This window comes from Hydra vulgaris, chromosome 04 (assembly GCF_038396675.1).
Source record: "Hydra vulgaris chromosome 04, alternate assembly HydraT2T_AEP".
In the NCBI taxonomy this organism is placed as follows: Eukaryota; Metazoa; Cnidaria; class Hydrozoa; order Anthoathecata; family Hydridae; genus Hydra; species Hydra vulgaris.
In genome coordinates, this window is record NC_088923.1 from 33,550,042 (window position 1) to 33,572,500 (window position 22,459).

The 22,459-nt window shown below is 27.9% G+C and overlaps 2 protein-coding genes across 2 annotated transcripts in view; both read left to right on the plus strand.

The window, feature by feature from the left end:
• The first annotated feature begins 1,321 nt into the window (after positions 1 to 1,321).
• LOC136079364 (uncharacterized) lies at positions 1,322 to 4,399 on the plus strand. Its single transcript, XM_065795099.1, has 4 exons — positions 1,322 to 1,474; positions 3,142 to 3,286; positions 3,368 to 3,790; positions 3,849 to 4,399. Exons 1-4 carry the CDS (start codon positions 1,322 to 1,324, stop codon positions 4,397 to 4,399), a joined length of 1,272 nt encoding a protein of 423 aa, XP_065651171.1.
• Positions 4,400 to 12,476: 8,077 nt separating this feature from the next.
• Positions 12,477 to 22,459, plus strand: part of LOC105843732 (uncharacterized) — a 10,680-nt gene continuing 697 nt past the window's right edge. Inside the window, exons 1-4 of the mRNA XM_065796137.1 lie at positions 12,477 to 12,606; positions 14,887 to 14,920; positions 21,392 to 21,521; positions 22,076 to 22,459. The exon at positions 22,076 to 22,459 is cut by the window's right edge and continues 697 nt beyond it. Of these exons, the coding sequence (XP_065652209.1) occupies positions 12,587 to 12,606; positions 14,887 to 14,920; positions 21,392 to 21,521; positions 22,076 to 22,459 (568 nt within the window). The 5' untranslated portion in view covers positions 12,477 to 12,586. The remainder of the gene's footprint in view (positions 12,607 to 14,886; positions 14,921 to 21,391; positions 21,522 to 22,075) is intronic.

Sequence of the window (22,459 nt, forward strand, 5' to 3'; positions counted from 1 at the left end):
AGTTCTGGCTTAGAATCGAGATGTCCGAGTTTCAACGTTAGCTCTAGCCCATTTAAAGATATTGATAAGGAAGAAGACATGAACTTTCTAGTTAAATGCTCTTTCGCGGTGCTTTGTGAATAATCACACACACACAAAAAAAAGGCTGTTTGCACAAACATTAGTTTAAAAATGATTTATTCTATGTTTCTACAGTGATAAGTCATAAACTTAAACAACCTTCATTGATTTTGATTTAACTTTACAAGCATCTTGATAATTGTTGGTATACAAAGGTTGTTAATAAACTTCCAACCATTTTTTAAGAATTGCAACAAATATAAATTCTTTTTTTATAGTTTAATAATAATTATGGCAAATAAAATTAAAAAAATAATGAAAGGAAAATTAAATGATTTCGAAGCAACATTTATACAAGCTGTTTCAGAATTGTGTTTGACTGGTATAAAGGAAATTCAAATTATGAACTAAGTTAATCAAAAAAATTATAACTTAAATAACTTTTACTTTTTGATGCATTTTCGATAGATAAAATTTATTTTTGAAAACACTCTTATTTTCACATTTGTGAAGGAAAACTGGAAATTTGCCGTAACATGTTGCAGACATCTATTACCTGTTTGTTTTTGATAATGGCCAACGCAAACTGAATAAAAAATATAAGTTTTTTATATTCTGTTTGTTAACTACAGTCGAAAAATGTTTATCTTTTTAAGAAAAAAGTCACATTTTGGAAAATAAAATTTGTAGGGTAGTACCGCCTTGAAAATGATATTTAAACGATAACATAAATATCATCTAGTATCTTTGTATATAACTTCACAAACCATCTGGATGGTAGATCGTCTAAAACATTCATCTGGATGAAAACATAAACATAACATTTACATGCGGTAGAGCAAAATTAAGACCGTTGTTTAATAAATCTAGTTTATCCTGTTGTAAAGTGTATGATGACATGATGACATATTATGAACAAAGTGTTGTCGTTTAGGAAGAAAGCTAATAAATGTATTGTACTGTTAAAAGAGAACAATTTTCTCTTTATGATTTACTTTCTCCTTATATACCTAAATTTTATTCCACCTGTGACTCTTTTTCTTTTGTTGAGGAATTAAAACAAGTTGATATAACTAACAAATATATAGTTTCCTATGATGTTGAAAGCTTATTTATTAATATTCGACTTAATGAAAGATAAATAAAGCTACTGATTTATACTTTAAAGATGAAACGTGTTTGAAATAATTTGCTTAAGCTTAGTTCAAAAAATTACTTCAAATCTAAACATCTGGTTCTCATTTCTTATTTAGCGGGAAATATGGATGATCAATTGGATGGCGTTGCCTTGGGTTTTCCTTTAGCGCCAATTTTAGCTAATACTTATATTGGATTTTCACGAAAAAAAAATGGGTTAGTAAATGCTCTTCTTCCTTACCGATTTTCTATAAACGCTATGTGGAAGATAATATCGGTATTTTTAATTCAGAGTTTGAAGTTCAGGAATTTTTTAAACATCTTAATAAGCAACATAAAAAATTAAAATTTACTATGAAAAAAAAAAAAAAAAAAATTAAATTGCATTTTTAGATGTTCTTATCAATAAGTCTGTTTCGCTTTCCACATCAGTTTATCACAAAAAAACATATACAGGTCTTTTACAAACATTTTCCCGTTTTGTTCCATATTGTTATTAAATTTGTCTTATACGCTGTTTGATTGATAGAACATATAAAATCAACAATACATGGCTTGGATTTGGTAAGGACATAAAATATCTATCTATTGTTTAAAAAAATAATCAATATCCACCAAAAATAATTGACACTGAAATTAAACAATTTGTTGATAAAAAGTTAAATCCATCTGTTATAAGTAATTTGGACTGGTCATTTGTTTTTATAAATTTTTAAAAAGAACTTATTTTCATGTCTGCATTTAGAAATTAATTCTGATCTTTTATTCAGTAAATTTTCTTGATCTAAATGAGTAATAATTTCAAAATTTTCGTGTAAACATAGTATACATGTTTTGGAAATGCTGTTATAGGCAGGTGCAGTTTTTAGGATAGACCAGTTTAATTTAAAATTAATATTTTTTTCTTTTAGTTCCCAAATATTGTATGCTATGCTGTCTAAATATTTAATTAAATCTAAAGTTTAATTGCTTAAGTTGCGCAACTTATGAATTCATAAATAAATAATCTTCATTCTGCTTTTCAAGAGTCGGATTTTCAATATTAGAGTTAGTTTTTTCTAAAGTCTTTATCAAGTAAATCATCAGTGTCCAATTTTTTCTTTTTCTTTTGTTATCCGTGTAAATTGTTGACTTACTTGACTCTCTTTACACGCAAGTATTTACACAGCTATTTTCTGCGGTCACATCTTCAGATATATAATCATTCTTAAATAAATAATGATTATTTTCTCACTTTGCTCACATATCATGTCAATATGTAAACTTATCCTCTTTCTTATAATAAATTAAATATTTCTAGGGGTTATATATACCCTATTTATTCAAGTATTATAAAAAACCGTTAAAAAAAACCTAACAAATAATAAAACTTCAATGTAATGTGTTCTTGCGTCTTAAAAAAGAAAAATAAGGTTTCCAAAACGACGATGTGACGTAATCACCGTCGTCTTCATTCAAACCGCCTTCACCCGGAGAACACTGGTGAAACTGGATTTCCAAGGACTCTCTCACTTTTCTCTTAAAATAGTCTTCCTTTACTTTAACAGTGTTGTTATTATTCCAGCCAAAGGCACCATAGCAATTTCTGGAATGCCCCGCTACGGCCGAATTTTTCCATTTTTTTTTCCAATTTTTCCCTCAAAAGTATGTTTTTGATGTTGGCAAATGCGAGTTGAAACCTTGAGTTTTGTTTCACCTACATAGATCTTTCCACACGAACACTCCAGTTTGTAGACTCCTGGGTAAGAGTTGTTGGGAAGTTGAGGCTTGTTTTTTTGAGTTATTAATTGTTGAAGGTTTTTTGGTGATTTAAAAACTGGAGTATAGCCTACACTTTTAAATATCTGTTTTAATTGATTACTTGATTTTGGTATCCATGGTAGAGAAATATAATTTTGTTCTAGTTTTTGATGTTATTGTTGTTGTTTTGTTGATTATTTAAAGTTAAAGTATTCAAACAAAAATACTGATGCAAATAAACTTAGACAAGATGTACTTCGAGTTTTGAAAATTCATAAACCGGTTTCTACAAATTTAGATAAGGATCAGTTTAAAGCTCTCAAAGAACTTAAGTCTGGCAACACAATTAGTATTTATCCGTTCGATAAAGGATCAGGCTTTGTTCGAATTAATAAAACCGATGCTCTTAAAAAAATTGAATAACAACTAGGAAAATCTAAAATCATAAACTATGATCCAACTCAAAAACTCCTTCGCCAAGTTCAGAATACTTTACGAAATCTGAAAACAAAGTTTACAAAAAATGAATATAGATCAATTTATCCAAGTGACGCCACTCCTCCACGATTATATGGTGTCATTAAAGCACACAAACCAACTAATAACTACCCAATGCGAATTATAGTAAGCACAATAGGATCACCTACATATAAATTATCAAATTATTTAGTAAATCTCATCCAACCTACCTCCAATCTTAACAAAACAAAACTTCGAAATTCAAAACAGTTTGTTGAACGTGCTCAATCATGGTATATCGATCCTGGTGAATTTCAAGTTTCCTTCGATATTGTTAATCTTTACCCTTCAATACCAGTTAAAGAATCAATCGATATTTTATTAGAACAACTCCGTAACAGTCCTGTCTTTAAATCAAAATTATCTTTTTCAGAAATAAAAAATACTTTTAGATTTGTGTTTGTCAAATTGTTATTTTTTACATGAAAGAAACATACACACATTGGAAGATGCTGGTCCTATAGGTTTATCATTAATGGTAGTAATGGCAGAGAGTTTTCTACAACATTATGAAGAAAAAGCGTTACTACAGGCACAATATCTTACACCATCAGTATGTGTAAAATCATTTAAAAGGTATGTAGATGATATCCATTCCCGTTTTATAAATGAGGCAGAATCAGAACTTTTTCTTGACTTGTTAAATAATCAACACACAAATATCAAATATACGATTGAAAAAGAAAGTGATTCACACACAATAAATTTTCTCGATCTCTCAATAACAAATAACAAATCCGGAACATATCTTTTTAATATCTATCGCAAAGATGCAATAACTAATGTGCAAATAAAGCTGCATTCTTGTCACGATCCAAAAATAATTTATGGTGTATTTAAAGGTTTTATCCAAAGAGCTTTTGCATTATGCAGTAAAGAACACATAAATCATGAATTAAAGTTTCTAACAGAAATGTTTACAGAAAATGGTTATAATAAATAAATACTTCAAAACATTGTCAAAAAAATAAAAAACAATAAGCAAAATAATCAAAATAATCAACAAAACAACAACAATAACATCAAAAAACTAGAACAAAATTATATTTCTCTATCATGGGTACCAAAATCAAGTAATCAATTAAAACAGATATTTAAAAGTGTAGGCTATACTCCAGTTTTTAAATCACCAAAAAACCTTCAACAATTAATAACTCAAAAAAACAAGCCTCAACTTCCCAACAACTCTTACCCAGGAGTCTACAAACTGGAGTGTTCGTGTGGAAAGCTCTATGTAGGTGAAACAAAACTCAAGGTTTCAACTCGCATTTGCCAACATCAAAAACATACTTTTGAGGGAAAATGGAAAAATTCGGCCGTAGCGGGGCATTCCAGAAATTGCCATGGTGCCTTTGGCTGGAATAATAACAACACTGTTAAAGTAAAGGAAGACTATTTTAAGAGAAAAGTGAGAGAGTCCTTGGAAATACAGACGACGGTGACTACGTCACATCGTCGTTTTGGAAACCTTATTTTTCTTTTTTAAGACGCAAAAACACATTACATTGAAGTTTTATTATTTGTTAGTTTTTTTTAACGGTTTTTTATATTACTTGAATAACGAGGGTATATATAACCCCTAGAAATATTGTAATTTATTATAAGAAAGAGGATAAGTTTACATACTATACCAGATGTTTCAACTTAATTAAGTTTTATAAAAGCTTATCTAAGATGTTAACTTTGAAAAAATATCATGTCAATGTTTTCTTCTTAATTTAATGTTTTTAATCTGGAGTCATAATGTGAAAAAGTATTGGTTGTTGTTTCTTGATGTTCTATAAAAGTATTTAGACAATAGAGCTGAAGAAACTGAGGTGACACTGAATTTCTCCCAGAACCGTTTTAAACTTGTCATACAATACTGGAAATTTTTGAACTTCATTTATAAAAGCTACTTTAGAGTTTTTCAAACACACATAACGGAGCCGTCGCCTTATTTTTACATAACTTATGTTGCACAACTTAACGTTGTACAAGCGACGCTAAGTTGTGCAACTTATGTTATAAAATATTTCCATTATAAAATAAAGGTGTTGTACGACATTTCTACAACTATTGAGAACCGAGCTTTACAAATAGCTAAATTGTTTAAAGGTGTTTCACAAGGCTCAGTATTAGGATCTTTACTTTTTCTAATTTTTTCAAATGTCTTGGAATCGAAATAGATTCTCTTTTATCCTTTTATTACGCAATATTATACTCTATTGTTTGCACTTGTCTCAGATATGCTTCTCACAAAGCAACCAATCAGTAGCATGCTGTTTTAGACTCATCATCATTAAAAAAAATTTTACGAAACAAACATCATAATAACACCACCATTGTAAATATATTTTACAATCTGCAAGCAACTTAGTAGTTATCTATGTCTAAATATTGCACTGTTTATAGCGGCATGAAGCTATGCAGTGTAAAATCAAAAAAACAATGGAACGATGTCCCTTCCAACTAAAACTTATTAAACTTCCATTAAAATTCAAAACTCTTTGATTATATTTCATTAGAGTAATGCTTTTTCGTGTTTTATCTTTCTATAATTTATTATTTATATTCTTAACTTTGAGCTTCTATTTATATTTCTAATTTTCTTTAAAGTTATTAAGGTGCTTCAAGAAGACCTAACAGTCTTATTATAGAGCACCGGAAAAAATTATTTAGCTAGGAAGATTAAAGTTTTGTATTACTTTAATTCAATTCCGTACAAAATTTTAGCGATTTTTGTGTAAGTCAGTTGTTTCAATTTCTCTTTATACTCGCTGTATACTTTTATCTCCATATGCATGAATAGAGTAAACATGATTGTTTTTGTACTAGTTGACCAACTCGCGTTTTTACTCATACTACTTTCATTTAAAGGTGCATTTCTCTCTCTCTCCTTTTTTTTATCTCTAGTTGGCAAAAAACACATGCGAGTATATATATATATATATATATATATATATATATATATATATATATATATATATATATATATATATATATATATATATATATATATATAAGATATATTCCGTAACTCTTTGTAAAGGCTAAAAAGTAGAAAATATAGCAAAAACTTAAAAAAGTTAAAAAAATTATTTTCCGCTATTAGTACAAAATAGATTATATTTTTTAGCAAATGTTATATCTGTATTTTTTTCAATTGCAAAGTACTGAAACATGTAATGAAATAGATGAGTTCAAATATTTACAGATAATTTGAGAGAATGATTCAACATCTTGATTTTGTTTGGCTAGCATATACCTACTTACATTAAAGAAGGCTGTGTGTATTGCGTTGAAATCAGCACTGTAAAATTATATTTAGTTGGTATTTTACTGAATTTAGAACTATCTAAACTATAATTAAAAAGAACCACACAGTGGTTGCAGGTGCTTGTAAATGAAGTAATGGTTTCTTCATGAAACACATTTTTATAGTTGTTGATTAGATTTAGATCTGAAAGGTTGTTATGTCGTGTGTTACCAGATACAAACTGGCTTAAAGCATCAGAAGAGCATGTTTCTCCTAATAAATCATGAGAAGAATCTCCAAAACTAGTTGGAATAGACCAGTTTATGAGTTGTAGAATGAATTCACCTGCTATTACACCTATAGAATTGTATGTTGACGTAATCCTATTAGCTATCTTAAATAAGGCTTTGGTTTTTAAAATAAAGGTGGCTGCTCATGGTGAGTGGTAAATGTATGAAATTCGCATTTACCACCAATCATGTGCAGCATTATTTATTAGGGGATTTTCCCCGAGTAGATGTTAGAACGCACAAATATGAGTGCGCAACCACCATCCCAGGAAAAAAAGTTTTATAGAATTTCTATAAACTTTTGGAACATATGATCTATAGAATTTCTATAGAATGTCTATTAATTTCTATAAAAATTGCTATAAAACTTTATTTTCTATAAATTAAAAAGTAGAAAAAAAAGTTCTATTGGAATTTCTACAGAAATTAACAGAGACTATATAGAAATTTTATAGAATTCTATAGAATTTCTATAGACTATATGTTTCAAACGTTTATAGAAAATCTACAAAAATTTTTTTCCTGGGTATGTTTCAATAGTTTATAGAAATTCTATAGAACTTTTTTTCCTAGGTGGGGTGTTAATTTCATTAGTTTCATTGAATTAGTTTATACTGATTGTATATTAAAATTATTACGCTTAGTGGTATTGAGAACGTTGTTTTTAATTCAGTAACAAAGAACAAATTAAGTTTCTTGTAACTCATTGTTTTTAACTTTTCTTTCTTTAAATAAAAGTTTTATGTGAAAATTTTACTTAAAGTCTCTCGTCTGCGTTAAGCTCTGGATTTATGAATACATTTCTGATGATTTTATTAATTTAGCTGCGTTTAGAATAAAGTTTCTGTCGCAAGAATAACCTAACATTACTAGAGCTGTGCTACTTGTGCTATGATTTTATGGGGTTACTGTTGTTGAGATTTTGTTGCTGTATATTCAGTCATTTTTGGTTTTGATTTAAAACGGTACACTTTCTTAATCTTGTTTCTACAGAGTTCAATTAAATTAAAAAGTTTTTTCAACTAATTGGTGGTTGCTATTTAGATTTTTACTTTCTCGTAAAGGTAAGCCAACTATTATCACATTTTTTTTGCTCTCTTCTCTGTATCTTTAACAATATCTGTGATAATGTTAGATATGTTGACTTGCTCAGGCGATTTATGTTTTTTTTAAGCAAATCACATTTTGTTTTTGTTTTGCTTTTGAAACTTATTAATAAGTTTAATTAAAATTAATTTTAATCAAATTTGATTAAAATTGTTTTTTGGGTTGTTTTTTTTCTTTTTCTAAATTTTCAGCTTTAATACTTACCAACGCTCTCTTTTTTAGTAAAAACAAATTCATCTTCTTTTTAAGTCTTTCTTTTTTATCTTCTTTTTAAAGAAAATTTTCAAAGAACTTGATTTAAAACCTGCCGCAAATTTAAAAATTACAGTGAAAATCACCACAGCAGCAAAAGCACTTGTGAAATTATAACATAAAAAAGTTGTAAGCAAATTATGATAAAAAATTTGTTCGCAAAATAATGACAAAACGACTTTATGTATGAATCAATATAACTTCATATATGTTACAATATTGGCGATATATATATATATACTGCAATTTAATTTAAACGTATTTTTATATCATAATCAATGAAAAAACATTCAAATTAAAAAAAAAGAGAGAACCACGAGGAATTGATCTCGCAACCCTGTGGGCCTGGACAAGTAACTTGGTGAAAAGTTCAATTCGTGTTAAAGAAAAGGTTGTACTTACTTTTAATATTATATTACTTGCCATTTGAAAATTCCAAAAAACATGTTCTTTACAGGGACTACAAAAGAAATGGTAATGACTCTATCAATGTCATGATTTGTTCTCGTTCATACGATGCAGAAAAAAATAAATATTGTATTCTCAGAGAGAAAGATTTAGTTAATAAAGCAATATTGCCCAGTTTTTTTCGTTCGCAAAAGTAAAATCCAAATGCTGTAGTTATGTTGCACCGCTATTCCGACCTGATGGTTTTCTTAGTACTGATGATAGTAAAAAATCACATCTTCTGAATATTTATAAAGGCAATAATGTTGCACCTGCCTTAGATTTGCGGTCAAACCTAAATTCTTTAAATAATGTAATGCTTTCTTACAATTCTGTTGTTTCAGCTCTCCAAAAGCTTCCATTAAAGTCTTCTAAACCACTTAATGGGTAACCAGCCATTTTTTTTAAATCAATCGCAAATGTCATTGCTACTCTTCTTTCCATTCTGTTTGAATTGTCAATGTCAAAAAAGACTTTTATTGTCTAACTCTTTCTAAGTTAGTTTTGAAACTTTTCAATTAATTACGAATTGCTAAACTGGATAACAAACTTTTTAACAAATCGTTCTCAATGTGTTTGTGTCGTAAATCATTATCAAACAAAATTTTTTGCAAAGAATACCTCTATAGACTGTCTAAAGTTCCTTGAGGTATTCTATTCTTTTTATAAAAAGTTTTAAAAACGATGTAACCTCGTGGATCAATGGTGGTTGTGGCATTAAGCTGTTTGCAGACAACGGCAAGCTGCAAGAGACGATGGAAAAACAGAAACCTTGTCTACACCATACAAAATATTTAGAAATAGTCAAATATTTGGCAACTTATTATAGCAAGCAAATATATTTTTATGCTATGCCAACAGTCCTTTATCATTATGTCTGTATATATATATATACATATATATATATATATATATATATATATATATATATATATATATATATATATATATATATATATATATATATATATATATATATATATATATATACTAATGCAGTCTATTAAATACAGATTTTTAAAAGCTATCAAGTTAATTATTGTGAATTATAAATGACGTTATACGTCATCTGAAATTAGCTCTATCACCATTAGGAGCAAGTTCATAGGGTAAGCAACGAGGATGATTGCTTCTTAATATTTTTTGATAATATACTTCTTTGTTTATCTATATATTTAGACACAGCATTCTAATAACTCAATATATCAGAGGTAAAATGCGTAAACGCGGATTGCGGCAATTTTCAACGTTTAAAATGCGGAAATGAAGGGCGAGAAATTTCTTCTAACCCAAGCTATATCGCTGTTTAAACCAAACCTATACCTCAAAAGCATATGAGATCAATGTACGATGGCATATCCATTGTTTTTAATAACTTCATTACATTTAGGAGGCATAGAGTCTATAAATTTTTCAATTTATAGACTTTATGCCTTTTTTTAACTCGTTTTATATTTGACTAGACAAATCGAAGTTCCTGATATAATTCATCCGCATTATGAAACCAACTACGCAAAATATCCTTTGTCATCAAGCTGTTTCCATAAATTATCGATAGGATTTAGGATAGGAGATTGCACAGGCGCATTAAAGTATTTTTAGTTGTTTTGATCCATGCTTTAACTACCATAAGCTCTTTCCACCTCCATATTTTACGGTTCCTATAGTGTACATAGGTTTTAGTCGCTTGCTAGTAGACCGTCTAAACCTATCCATCTAAATCTATCATCAAATAATATCATCTAATTTTAAGCTACTAATGTTATGTTAAACCTACCATCTAATGTTAAACTCACTCGGCCATAAGGCTTTTCTCCACTGTTCTTTTGTATAATTTTAGTGAGCAAACTCCAAACGTGCTTTTCAGTTTTTCGCCGAAATAAATAGTTTTTTTACTCCGCGATAACTATACAATCCTGCTTTATCCATACGTCTTTGTCAGGGCCGACGGCACGGGTTTTTAAGTGGAGGGGCACAATTGTCAATTTCTAAAAAAGTCCTCAATATCTAGAAAAAAAGGTCCTTTAGAAAAAATATGGGTCAGTGTCCCCCTAGCACCCCCTCCCCAGGTGTTGTCGGCCCTGTTTGTACAATAACTTCTGAAACAATTAGATGGAATTTACGAGCTGCATCTTTTGCACTAGCAAATAGGTGTTTTTAAAACACCTTATAATTTTACGATTGGTATGTAAAATACTTTTTTTTGAATAAGCGCGAATTTCATAAGTGCAAACTGGCATAAGTGCGAATTGGCATAAGTGCGCCTAATAAATTTGCAAGTTTTGGTATAAGTGGAAATTGGTATTTCGCACTTTTGCCAACTCGTAGTAATGTGCACTTATGTCAATTCGCACTTATACCAGTTCGCACTTGTGCCAGTTTTTGCAACTGCTTCGCACTTATGACAGTCCGTAATTATGCCAACGTTTGCAAACTCTTTTGGCCCACTTATACCAATTTGCACATTTCAGTTCGCACTTACGCCAGTTTTTGCAAAGCTTCATACTTATGCCAGTTCGCACTTATGAAATTTGCGTTTATTCAGCCTCCCGCACCTAAATACTCCGTTTCAACAGTTCCTTTTGTTTTGTAATTATAAACTAATCGACTTATAACCGCCCTGATATGTAAAATATATAAAAATTTTACATAAACCACTTTTTGTAGTTTCATAACCATAATCTTCAATAAATTTTTGTTTAAAAACACTATTATATTTATTACGTCACCATCTCGTCTTTTATAAGCTACATTTCTCGTCTTTTATAAGCTAAATTTTTTTTATATTCTTCTACAAAACAAGACTGTAATTAATTGTAATATAAAACAATAGTTTCAAACAATATCTATGTAAACTAAAACCTTTAAAATGTTTTGAAAACAATGTCAAATGGCACTGAAATTTTATTAATAAACTGCTTTAAAATAAAAGTTCCCTTTGCTTTAAAATACCAATTTTTTATGTTTTTAAATGTTTATATTACCAATGTTTTATGTTCATTTAAAAAAACACAGATAAAAGAGGCGAACAAGTGAAAACAAAATATAAACAAATTCTCAATTTAACTGTAATCAACATATCTAAAAGTTTTAAGTCACAATCTTTTTTGTAATAATTTAAAACGTTTATTGTGGAAGGAAAAGCATTTCTTTTTTTTAGAGTTAAGGAGGACAGTGAATTTGCAAATATACCGCACATAATATGGTACTTTTAGTCTCAAAACTAAAAATTATATAGAAGGAATCAAAATCTAAATGCCTTATTTACTTCGAAACTAAAATTTCAAATTAGATTTTTATTCGAGACTAACAACCGCACATAAGATTATTACATGCTATTGTTACAATACCACGTAATAATCTTATGATAATTGCTGGGGATTAAAAAAATTAAATGAGAGTAAAAATCTTACGCTAAGGTTTTTTTAACATTTCTTTTTTTATAACTAAAAATACTTTTAAAAGTTATTCATTTTAATCAAAAGGCTATTGATATTAATACTGCATGCAATCTGCCCTGTTTTGTATTTGTTGCATGGAGTGTCCCCATGCACACGCATAATAAACGATTTTTTTACTGTCTAAACTTGAACATTTTTAATAATAATATACTTATTTATTTATAAACTAATTTTTATAAAATTACTTATTTATTACTCAAAATTAGATTAAATATTAAAAGTCCAAGTTAAACATAAAAATATAATTATAAGTTTATCGTGTTTCTAATAATCTCTAGTTGTTGTTTTGTTTTTTTATTTATATAGGTTACAACTATATTTAATTTGTGAAAACTATGAGTAATATTTCAAAAAGGTAATTGTATTTTATAGAATTTATGTGTAAAGCTTAATAAAATTTCAATAAAATAAAATTTTATAGTTTTATAATTGTTAGTTCAACATAACTAACAATTATATAACTATAAAATTCTGACTTAATTATAAAACTTGTCCAAGTTTTATAACTAAGTCAGAAACAAAACATTTTCCCCCTTTATTAACAAACAAGGTTTATAAGAATCTCTAAAATGAAAATAAAAATGATGGAAAGTTTATAAGCAACCTTTTTCAATATTTTTTTTCTTTTCTCGACTGATCGAGATTTAAGTTTTGAAAAATATGACAAAAATTACTACTATGGGAAACATTTGTTTCGCTTTCTTTCGCGATATTTGAAAGAAACATTTGTGTCGCTTTCTTTCGCGATATTTGAATGAAAGTTAAAACAAAATTTAAAATCAATATAAACGTTTTTTAGTTTATTTTGCGTTCTTTTCCATTTTAATAATCTTTTTCATATCTTTAAAATATTTTTAAAATCTAGGACAGCAAAACTACAACACTAATTTTCCTGAACTTAATTTAAATCTCAAAGTTTGAAATATAAAGATTAAAAATACATAAACGACTAAGTCTTATTAAATCAAACAAAAAGTACTGTGGGCACTGGACCAAATAAGACGTCTTTTGAACGTACAAAAGACGTCCAAAATGTTCAAAAGACGTTTAAAAGACGTCTTTTTTACGTGCCCACTAGGATATATATATATATATATATATATATATATATATATATATATATATATATATATATATATATATATATATATATATATATATATATATATATATATATATATATATATATACTTAAAATGTTAAAGAAATAAAAATTTAGTCATACTTTAGAATTATTTATTTTTGAACGCCTTAGAAAAAATAAACGTTTTATATAAATTAAATTAGGATTAAATTAAATTTGTATTTCTTTCAAAATGCAGTGTTTATTATAGGTAATTTGATATTGAAAGCAATAATCACACTCTTTACCGTTTAGAATTAAACTTTTATTATTATATTTTATTTTTTATATGATAAAAGCAAGATGGCGGAAAATGGGCAAGCTCCATATTTTAACTTCGTAAAGCTAAACCCTCGATTAATGTCTTATGTTTCCTACTTAAGCCTTATCTGGACTTTTTTGAATTATTGTGAAGAGTTTGGAATTGCCTTCAAACTGTTAATATTTAACAAATCAGTACTACGATCTTATTACAGATCACCACAGAAATGCATTTAACTAGGAAGTTGAAGCCTCTTTTTTTACCAATATCGCTTACCTGAACAGAGCCAGCATTGAACCACGGACCTCTTAGTTCTGAGCAAAACTCCAACCACTGCGCACGGGTACTTAATCTAAAACTTTTTAATTTGCTTGAAGTATGGTATGGTTTGGCTTAAAATATATTTGTTTAGCTGAAAATTGATCCAAATAATAAACAGCAATTTGTTCATACACGTAGAAGCATATCATCTAGTTAGTTAAATATTACATGTCTAGGTCCTCAAGAATTTATATTACTAATAAATTAATTCTTACTTATTTCTCTATCATAACATTATTATGACATCACATAACACCATTAATATTGAACTAATCAAGCTTACAGCATGAGCATAAATTTTACCGAACGATTTAGATAAACAAACTCTCATTATAAAAAACTAAATAAAAATTATTAACATAATTTTGGTAAAAAGCAATATTTTCCGCAAAAATAAATAAAAATTGTTTTCCTTTTTTATTAATAATACGCTTTTTAAAAGTATTAAAGTGAAAAGATAATACGGTATCAATACTGACGTTGGTCTTTATATTAACAAGTTACTTAAAAAGATGCAGTTTAATTGCCAAACATTGACTATTAACTGCTACAATTCTATTGACCTTGATTAATTGAATTCTAGAACTTAAAGCAAATTGTCACTTTAAGCAAGTCGTTATGTTTAAACCATCTATCGACCATATATGGTCGATGCCAGAATTAATGATCCAAACACTGATTGACTTTAAACACCGATCGACTGCGCATTTCAAAAATAAATCAAGTTTAACATAATAATATTTTGTATTTTAGCATAACGGTATAACAAAAATAAACTTTGTTAAATAATAATGGTCTTTAAATGTAAGATATTGTAATTACAAGAGTGTTCTGAGTGATTGTTTTTAATATATTTTAATATTTAATATATTTTAAACTATTTTGTCAATTTATATTTTATTTTTAATTAAAGCAATTATTCCCTTTAGGTCACAGGACACAAATAATGAAGCGCATCAAAAGGTAAACCACAAATTAAACATTTTTGAAAAAAGAACAAAAAAGCGTAGTTTCTGTTGAGTCTGAATCAGTTTTAATTTTAACTACAACCGTACCACTTAAATAACCGACAAAAAAACAACAACAAAAAAATCAATCAGCAACTATTAAAAGTTTTCTTCTTCTTTTTCTTTTTAATGATCTTCTATAAAATCTTTTTAATGGCTTCACTCACAAAAACAATTTTAATGACTTCACTTACGAAAAAAAAAATAAATGAAGATTATAAGAAAGATTTTATTTGAGTTCGTTTGAAAAAGAAAAAATTTTTATTTGAGATTGAAAATGAAAAAAACTTTGAGCTTGAGAGTCAACATCGTTGGCTCTCTTAAATAAATAACTTAATTGTATTTGTATTCCAGATAATCCTGTTCATTACCCTTAACTCCTATTTGTGGTTTTTCACAATTTTTATCTCTGACCCAAAATTGTATTCGGTTTCTCCTAGTTCTCTTTTAAGTGGTGTCGGTTATTCTACTGTTTTAAGTGTTTTAGGTTTTGATTTCACTAAAACCTTTACCGCTTATTTCTTTAATCCCAGATTTACCCTACGGTTCTTTTCCTTATTTTTTTAATCAATTTATAACAATTTTTAGGCTGATGTCATTTTGTCTCCCTGCTTAAAACTGCGTCTCTTTATTATGCTCAGGATTCAGACAAACATAAAGTTTTTATTCCTTCTTACCTATTACAAGTCAAGCCACACTCGAACCATGGTTTTCTATTTCTTGTGCAGCTGCAATTTCTAATTTTAGTCATTTTTTCCACAAGAAAACTCTTTTGAGAATAAATCCATTTTGATAATTGCAATAAATCAATGCAAAAAAGTATTGTTCGGAAAACCTTTAACATTAAAAATTTCAGCTTTTTATCTATCATACATGAGACTGACCTTAATACTATCAGCAGTTTCTATAAGCAGTTTTCTATAAGCAATTTCTATAAGCAGTAAAAATACTTACAAAGACGTTTCTCTCTAATTAATCTTTTGAACTTTTAAAACCTTTTCTACAGCTTGTTGTCTAAACAACGTCCTGTTGCAGTCTTATAAAGGTGTTGTTCAGAACTTTCTTTGTTATATATAAAATATTTAACAAGTGTTTAAATAAATCCAGTTTTTATGCCTGGTGTTGCCGGTTTCAGTTTTTAAAAACTCTGGAGATTATTCTGACCCTTCTAACTTTCGCTGAAACAGTGATGTATCAAACAGTTTCGCTGTTATTAAACAGTTTCACTTTTATTAAACAGTTTCACTGTTATTAGCCTTTGAACTTTTAATTAACTAACTTCTAATTTTTTACATTGAGTTCAACAACTTGTTCTCTCGCAATCAATATGCATTTTAATTCTATCATTTTACTGCTGACTTGTTAAACGTTATAACAGGAAGATTCTATAGTGCATTAGATGGTGACGTTGATGTAAGAGCTATAGCTCTCAACATACCATAACCTTTTAATGTAGACTGACAAGCTGGTTTTCTCCAGCTCACTTTGTATGGTTAATAAAGGCTAAACTTTTTTTTGTTTAATTACCAGGGAAAGTTTTTAAAGTCATCAAACCATTCTTATCTAATCACAGAAATAATGTTGCCCTTGATAAACAAGATTCTCTTAGCTCTATCTTTGGCCCTGTGTTGTTTTCCATTTAATTTATTAGCCTTTCGTATAATTTTACCACTAAGCGGCTCTATTTGCTGATGACACAACTATATACTCAAGCCTTGAAAAAAAAAAAATTTGATTTTAGAAAATTCATTTAGAACAGCAGACAATCTTTAATGTGACCTCTTTTCTGGAACAGCTTGTGGCTCGCAGGGTCATGTAACCAAAACAAAACTTAGTTGCTTACTGCTGATAAAAATTGTATCATTTTTAAATAACGTTACAATTTAGAATTTAAATTTCTGTGCAAAAAAGCTACTAGTATGTTTTTTGCTCTTTCTTGTATAAGAAATTTTCTTATACAAATAAACCTTATAAATAAGCTACTCGATTATTTAACGCATATCTGAACTGTTTATGCTGTTTTTTGATTTGGATGTTTTACTTAAAATATCTATTACTACTGATTTATTAGGGTGACACACAACTGAAAGCAGGTTTTTTTTTTCCATTTAATACACATTTAACAAATTTCCGCATTTAAAACATTTCCATTTAATACACATTTTTCAGATGTCATTTTTTTAAAAATTTTTTTCTGTGTATGTCGATAATACAGTTTATTCTATTGATACAAGTTAATATTTTTTATCAGTGAAGGCTTCAGAAATTTTTTGAGAAAAAAAAGTTCTTCACGCTTTTGCGGAAATTTGTACTATATTAGCAGTACATAAATCCCGCAGATGTTCTGAGGACCTTTTTTTTAAGCGAGTGTCACATTCACTCACAATTTACGCTCTTTTTTTTTTTAAAAAAAGAGCATGTTGTATACACTTTTATCCTATATTTTATATAATTCCCTTTACTTTTTATAATGCAAAGAACTTATGTTAAAATTATACCTATAATTAAGTACTGGAGTTCGGGATCAAAGTTAGGTATCCAAACATGAATGACGGTGTCAAAATCAGCCTGGATACGTCACTGTTTATTAAACTACTGTGTGCTATATTATAATTATATGGTACAAAAAGTTCTATAAATAAAGTTATAAATAAATAAAAAAACCTCCGGACTTCATGCTTTGTAAGAAAATTTATAGTTTCTTTTTTTATATTACCAAGTCCTTTAATATTATTATTATTATTATTGTTATTACTGTTATTATTATTATTGTTATTATTATTGTTATTATTATTGTTATTAATAATGTTATTATAACTGTTATTATTATTATTATTATTATTATTATTATTATTATTATTATTATTATTATTGTTATTATTATTGTTACTAAAAAGAAATAATTACGACTCTCTTTTAAACTTTTATAAAAAAAAGGATGACAAAAAAATGACTTGGATTTTATTTTGAAGTGAAGATAGTTCTCATTCTACTTGTGTTTTGACTTAATATTCCAATCCGGTTTTATTCAAACTTTTCAATCAACGATCGAAAAAATAGTGTGATTGGACACTTTTTCAAGATGTAATTGAAAACTTGAAAGTTGTAATTAAGAAAAGCAAGATGTAATTGAGAAGATGAAAGTTGTAGTTAAGAAAAGTAAGATGTAATGATGAAGATAAAAGTTGTAATTAATAAACTTCAGATGTAATTGAGAAAATGAAAGTTGTAAATAAGAAATCGTAAAATTGAATTGAGAACATGATAGTTGTAATTAAGGAAAGTATAAAGAATACAAAGTAATTTGTATTTTGAATTTTGTAGTCCTAATATACTTTGTAATTTAAGGCTGGAAATAATAAAATAGTATCAATAAAATATAAAAAGTCACAAAAAAGGGATTTGAGGTTTAGGCAGTAATAGGAAAAATCAGGGTGTCAATGAAAACTTTCTTTTATTTTTGTTTGTGAAAAGTTTAATTGAGATTTCAGATGAATATTAAATAAAACCCAAATAATTTCTTTACATAAAAATATAAAATTTAAATAGAATTTAAACAACGTGATCAAAAATCATAGCAATATTCAGTTAAGCACCAACTTGGACGTCTTCCATATTTAAAATCGTCGCGTAATGCGTGGTCATATGTTTTACAACGCGTGTAAAATCACCTCCCATTATTGTATTTTTTGCCACAGTAACAATTCTTTCTAAATACTGCATTCGTTGTTCCATGATCCCAGCACCGAATACAGGTGGAATGCGAATCACATTTTTAACGTTAATTTTTATTTTGAACCAGATTTTTTCCACTGGGTTTAATATTGGACTGTAGGGTCCTAATTATAACAACTGAGCCGGTGAATTTTTAAACACCCTTTCCAAACGAGCGTGACATGGAGCATTGTCTGTTACGACAACCAAATCCTCTAAACGGTTCCCGGATGTAACGCATAGTTAAACATATCCAACATCCACTCGTTACAAGGACTACTTTAAATGATCCTCTGCGAGTTTTCATCATGACAACATTTGTTGTTGGTATGGCTGCAAATCAAATTTATGTTTTCACCTTTTGAAAAAGGTAGTTTCATTTTTGTTCTTTTTCCCTGTTCGGCACGTCCTTGCGTTTTTCTACAAAAAAGGTTAAAACTTGTTTCATCCAACCAAACTATCTGATGACCATTTTTGATGTGTTAATTAATGTTCGTAACATATTCAGCTCTTTTTTGTTTGTTCTCATTACTATTTATTGTAGTAGGCTCCTTGTGCACTTTTTTAAATGAAAATAGTCTACCTTCAAGGTAATTGGCAATTGTGGTTGTGCTGACGCTAATATTAAACTGCCTTAATATCCTTGTTTTAATGGCCACGAATGTCAACTGACAGTCATTTTCAATCTATGTTAGTCTTTTTTCGATTCGATCATCAGTTAATTTTTTTGGTTTAAAACCACATCTTCCAATAAAACTTAAATTTCCGCTGCGGACCCAATTGTATGTTGTCTTATATTTGACACCTAAAGATTGCACCAGAGTCACCCAATCGTCATTTCGCTCAGCACATTCAGTAACTCTGCTTCTATTATTCGATGAAGATAAAACTTTATGTTTTCTTTCAATTTTTTCAGTTGTATGTATTGCATGTCTACGAATTGGACAAATTGGTTCTGGTTGTTCCAGAAGTGGATGTAAACAAATTTGGTGAAATAATTGCTTGTACGGATTCAATTTAATAACAGACTTTCTGTTCAAAGTATATTGACAAACAACAGAACGACAAATGCTAAATTTGATATTATTGGCTTATTAAAGTGCATGTCCAAGAAGATCTTTTATAATGATCTTTAAGCTTACATTGTGAATTCACAATTAGAAATAGTGTATTCTCATTTACATATTGCGATTTCTTATTTACATGTTGGGTTTCTCAATTACATTTTAAAATTTCCTAATTACATGTTGTATCTCTCAATTATATCATACTTTTCTTAATTACAACTTTCAAGTTCTCAATTACATCTTGAAAAGGTGTAGTATTTATAATTTAGTGTTTTTCTATTAAACGAACATATATACTTGTTTAACATTTTTAAATACTAAAATCTTATCGAAATTAATTTAAATCACTTTTTATGTCATTTATACATCATTTAAAAATTAAAAGTGTCAACTTGTTATGTATATTTTATCATATTTTATGTTATATTTTTTACTGTAAAAAACTTTGAACGACGAAATATATAAGAGTAATAATAATTTATAATAAATAGTAATAATTTTTTTTTATGTCAAAATTTATAAAAGGTAAGGAGATTAAATAATCTCTTTAGAGAGATAAAAAATAATCCGTTAACTAATACTAAGTGCGAGATAGCACAATATGTTGATAAAGAAGTTGCACACTACAACGCAAAATTGACTATTGGAAGACCAACCGTACGAGATTTCCTTATCTCACCAGACTAACAAGGAAGATCTTGTCCATCCCTGCTTCATTAGCTACTTCTGAACGAGTATTTCCAACTAATAGTAATATTCTATCGGAACAAAAAACTAACCTTAGAATTGATAAAATTAAAATGATAGTTTTTATGAAATAAAAAACAAGAAGGAAATAGAGAACCTCACCTAGGTATGAAGATAACGATTAAAAAAATAAAAAAATATGTACAAAAAACAGAACCTCATATAAATAACTTAAAAATTTTTTTCCTTGCTATTTTTAATAAAAATCTGGTCCAATTAGTATGAAAATAGATAATGTTGCTATGTTACCATCAATGTTACAATCAAGTGTTCGGCAACAAGAATATCACAGGATGACGATTACAAATAAATAAAATATTCAAAATATATTTACACAAATTATATAAAAAAAAAACATTAAAATAAATATTAAATAAAAAATGCATCATTAAGCTTAACTAAATCTACAACATTTTGAAGAATAGTGACCAATATACTTATTAATACAACCTGTATGATTATTTATTTTTTCAACAAGTTAGCGGGAACGAATATAATTGTTTAACAAATGTTCGTAAAACATTTATTTTTTAAACGATTATTATTCGTTTCGTAATCGTTCAACAATTAAAATAAAAAAAGACGAATATTCGTAACCTTTTAACGAATATTTGTTAAAATACTCGTTCATAGAATAACCGTCGCTCTCTACTATAAGACCTACTTTAAACGTGTATTTGATAATGTCTAAAAAAAAGTTTCTAGTGTTTTCTCTATTTTTACGTATATTTACAAATGTTTACGTGTTTTTACGTATATTTGCAAATGTTTACGAGTTTTTACATTTTTGTGTCTAAATGAAGGTTGTTTGGTAAGAAAGTATCTTTTTTAGAAATTAAAAAAAACCTTTTCTAAAGTATTAAAATTTAAATAAATTAGTGATTGTTTTTATCTTTTAGGACTGCAGAAGAAAATCAGTTTATACTAGAAAGGATAGTTTAACTAATCAAAAAAGTAATCGGCCAGTAACCGCTCCGCCGACTAATCGTCTACAAACAGGAGTTTCAAAAAGACAACCATGCTGTTTGAGTAAGTTTTCAATTTCAGAATAAATTTAATCAAAACACTATAAAGCAAAATAGATAAAACACTGTTTCAAAATTTAAAAACACTGTTTCAAAATTAAAACAAAAAGATGTTGAACCTATTTTTTTTTTTAATTAAAATATGCTTTTCAGGTTTGATTGATGTACACTGGTTGTGTTAGATAGGCAGCATGAAATTGCCAAGGGACTCGTGACTGTCACATTCTTAAAAAGCTTTTTAAAAATTTTGTGCTTACTGAAAATATTGAAATATCAATGATATATATGGTTATTGCCATAAACATTATTCTACACATAGTAAAAAGCAGGCCTAAACACAAATGCACTAAAAATAATTTTAATCCAATAAATTTCCCAAAAAAATATTTTGAAACATGGCTTGTTTTTTCTTGATTTGTTATATTTTGATTTTGTAAAACAAATAATAATAATAATAATTATATATATATATAATAACTTTTTAAGCGATATACATTAAATAACATTTTATTTATTCAATAATTATTTTTTGTTTACAGACTTTTCTTTATGTCATAGGTGAACAACCTTTAAAAACTGATGACAAAAAAGAAATAGTAGTTGTTATAAATAATCAAAGGTCTACTGATAAATGGAAAGATTATGTCAAGATGGTCTACAAAACCACAGAAAACACTAAGTTTATAGTTGATGATAACATAACTGAATGTGAGACAAAAAAGAATAAACATAAAACTGTCACGTGTTCCAACAACCGTAAGTTCTCTGTTAAAAATGATTTAAGAGCCAAAAACCAATATTTCGAAAATGCTGATGGATTAGAAATAAATGAAAATAGTTTATGTCACATTGATTCAAATATATTAGATTCTGCTGGTTCAGATAATGACTTGCAAAAAGAAGGAAACAGTGACCCATTGGAAAAAAGTATAAATCACTTAA

Excerpts from the sequence above, each read along its gene's own strand:
- LOC136079364 (XM_065795099.1), top strand. The coding sequence starts at position 1,322 with ATGGATGATCAATTGGATGGCGTTGCCTTGGGTTTTCCTTTAGCGCCA. Across the intron at positions 1,475-3,141 it reads CTATGTGGAAGATAATATCG|TTAAAGTATTCAAACAAAAA; the intron begins GTATTTTTAATT and ends GATTATTTAAAG. Across the intron at positions 3,791-3,848 it reads TATTTTATTAGAACAACTCC|ATTTGTGTTTGTCAAATTGT; the intron begins GTAACAGTCCTG and ends AAATACTTTTAG.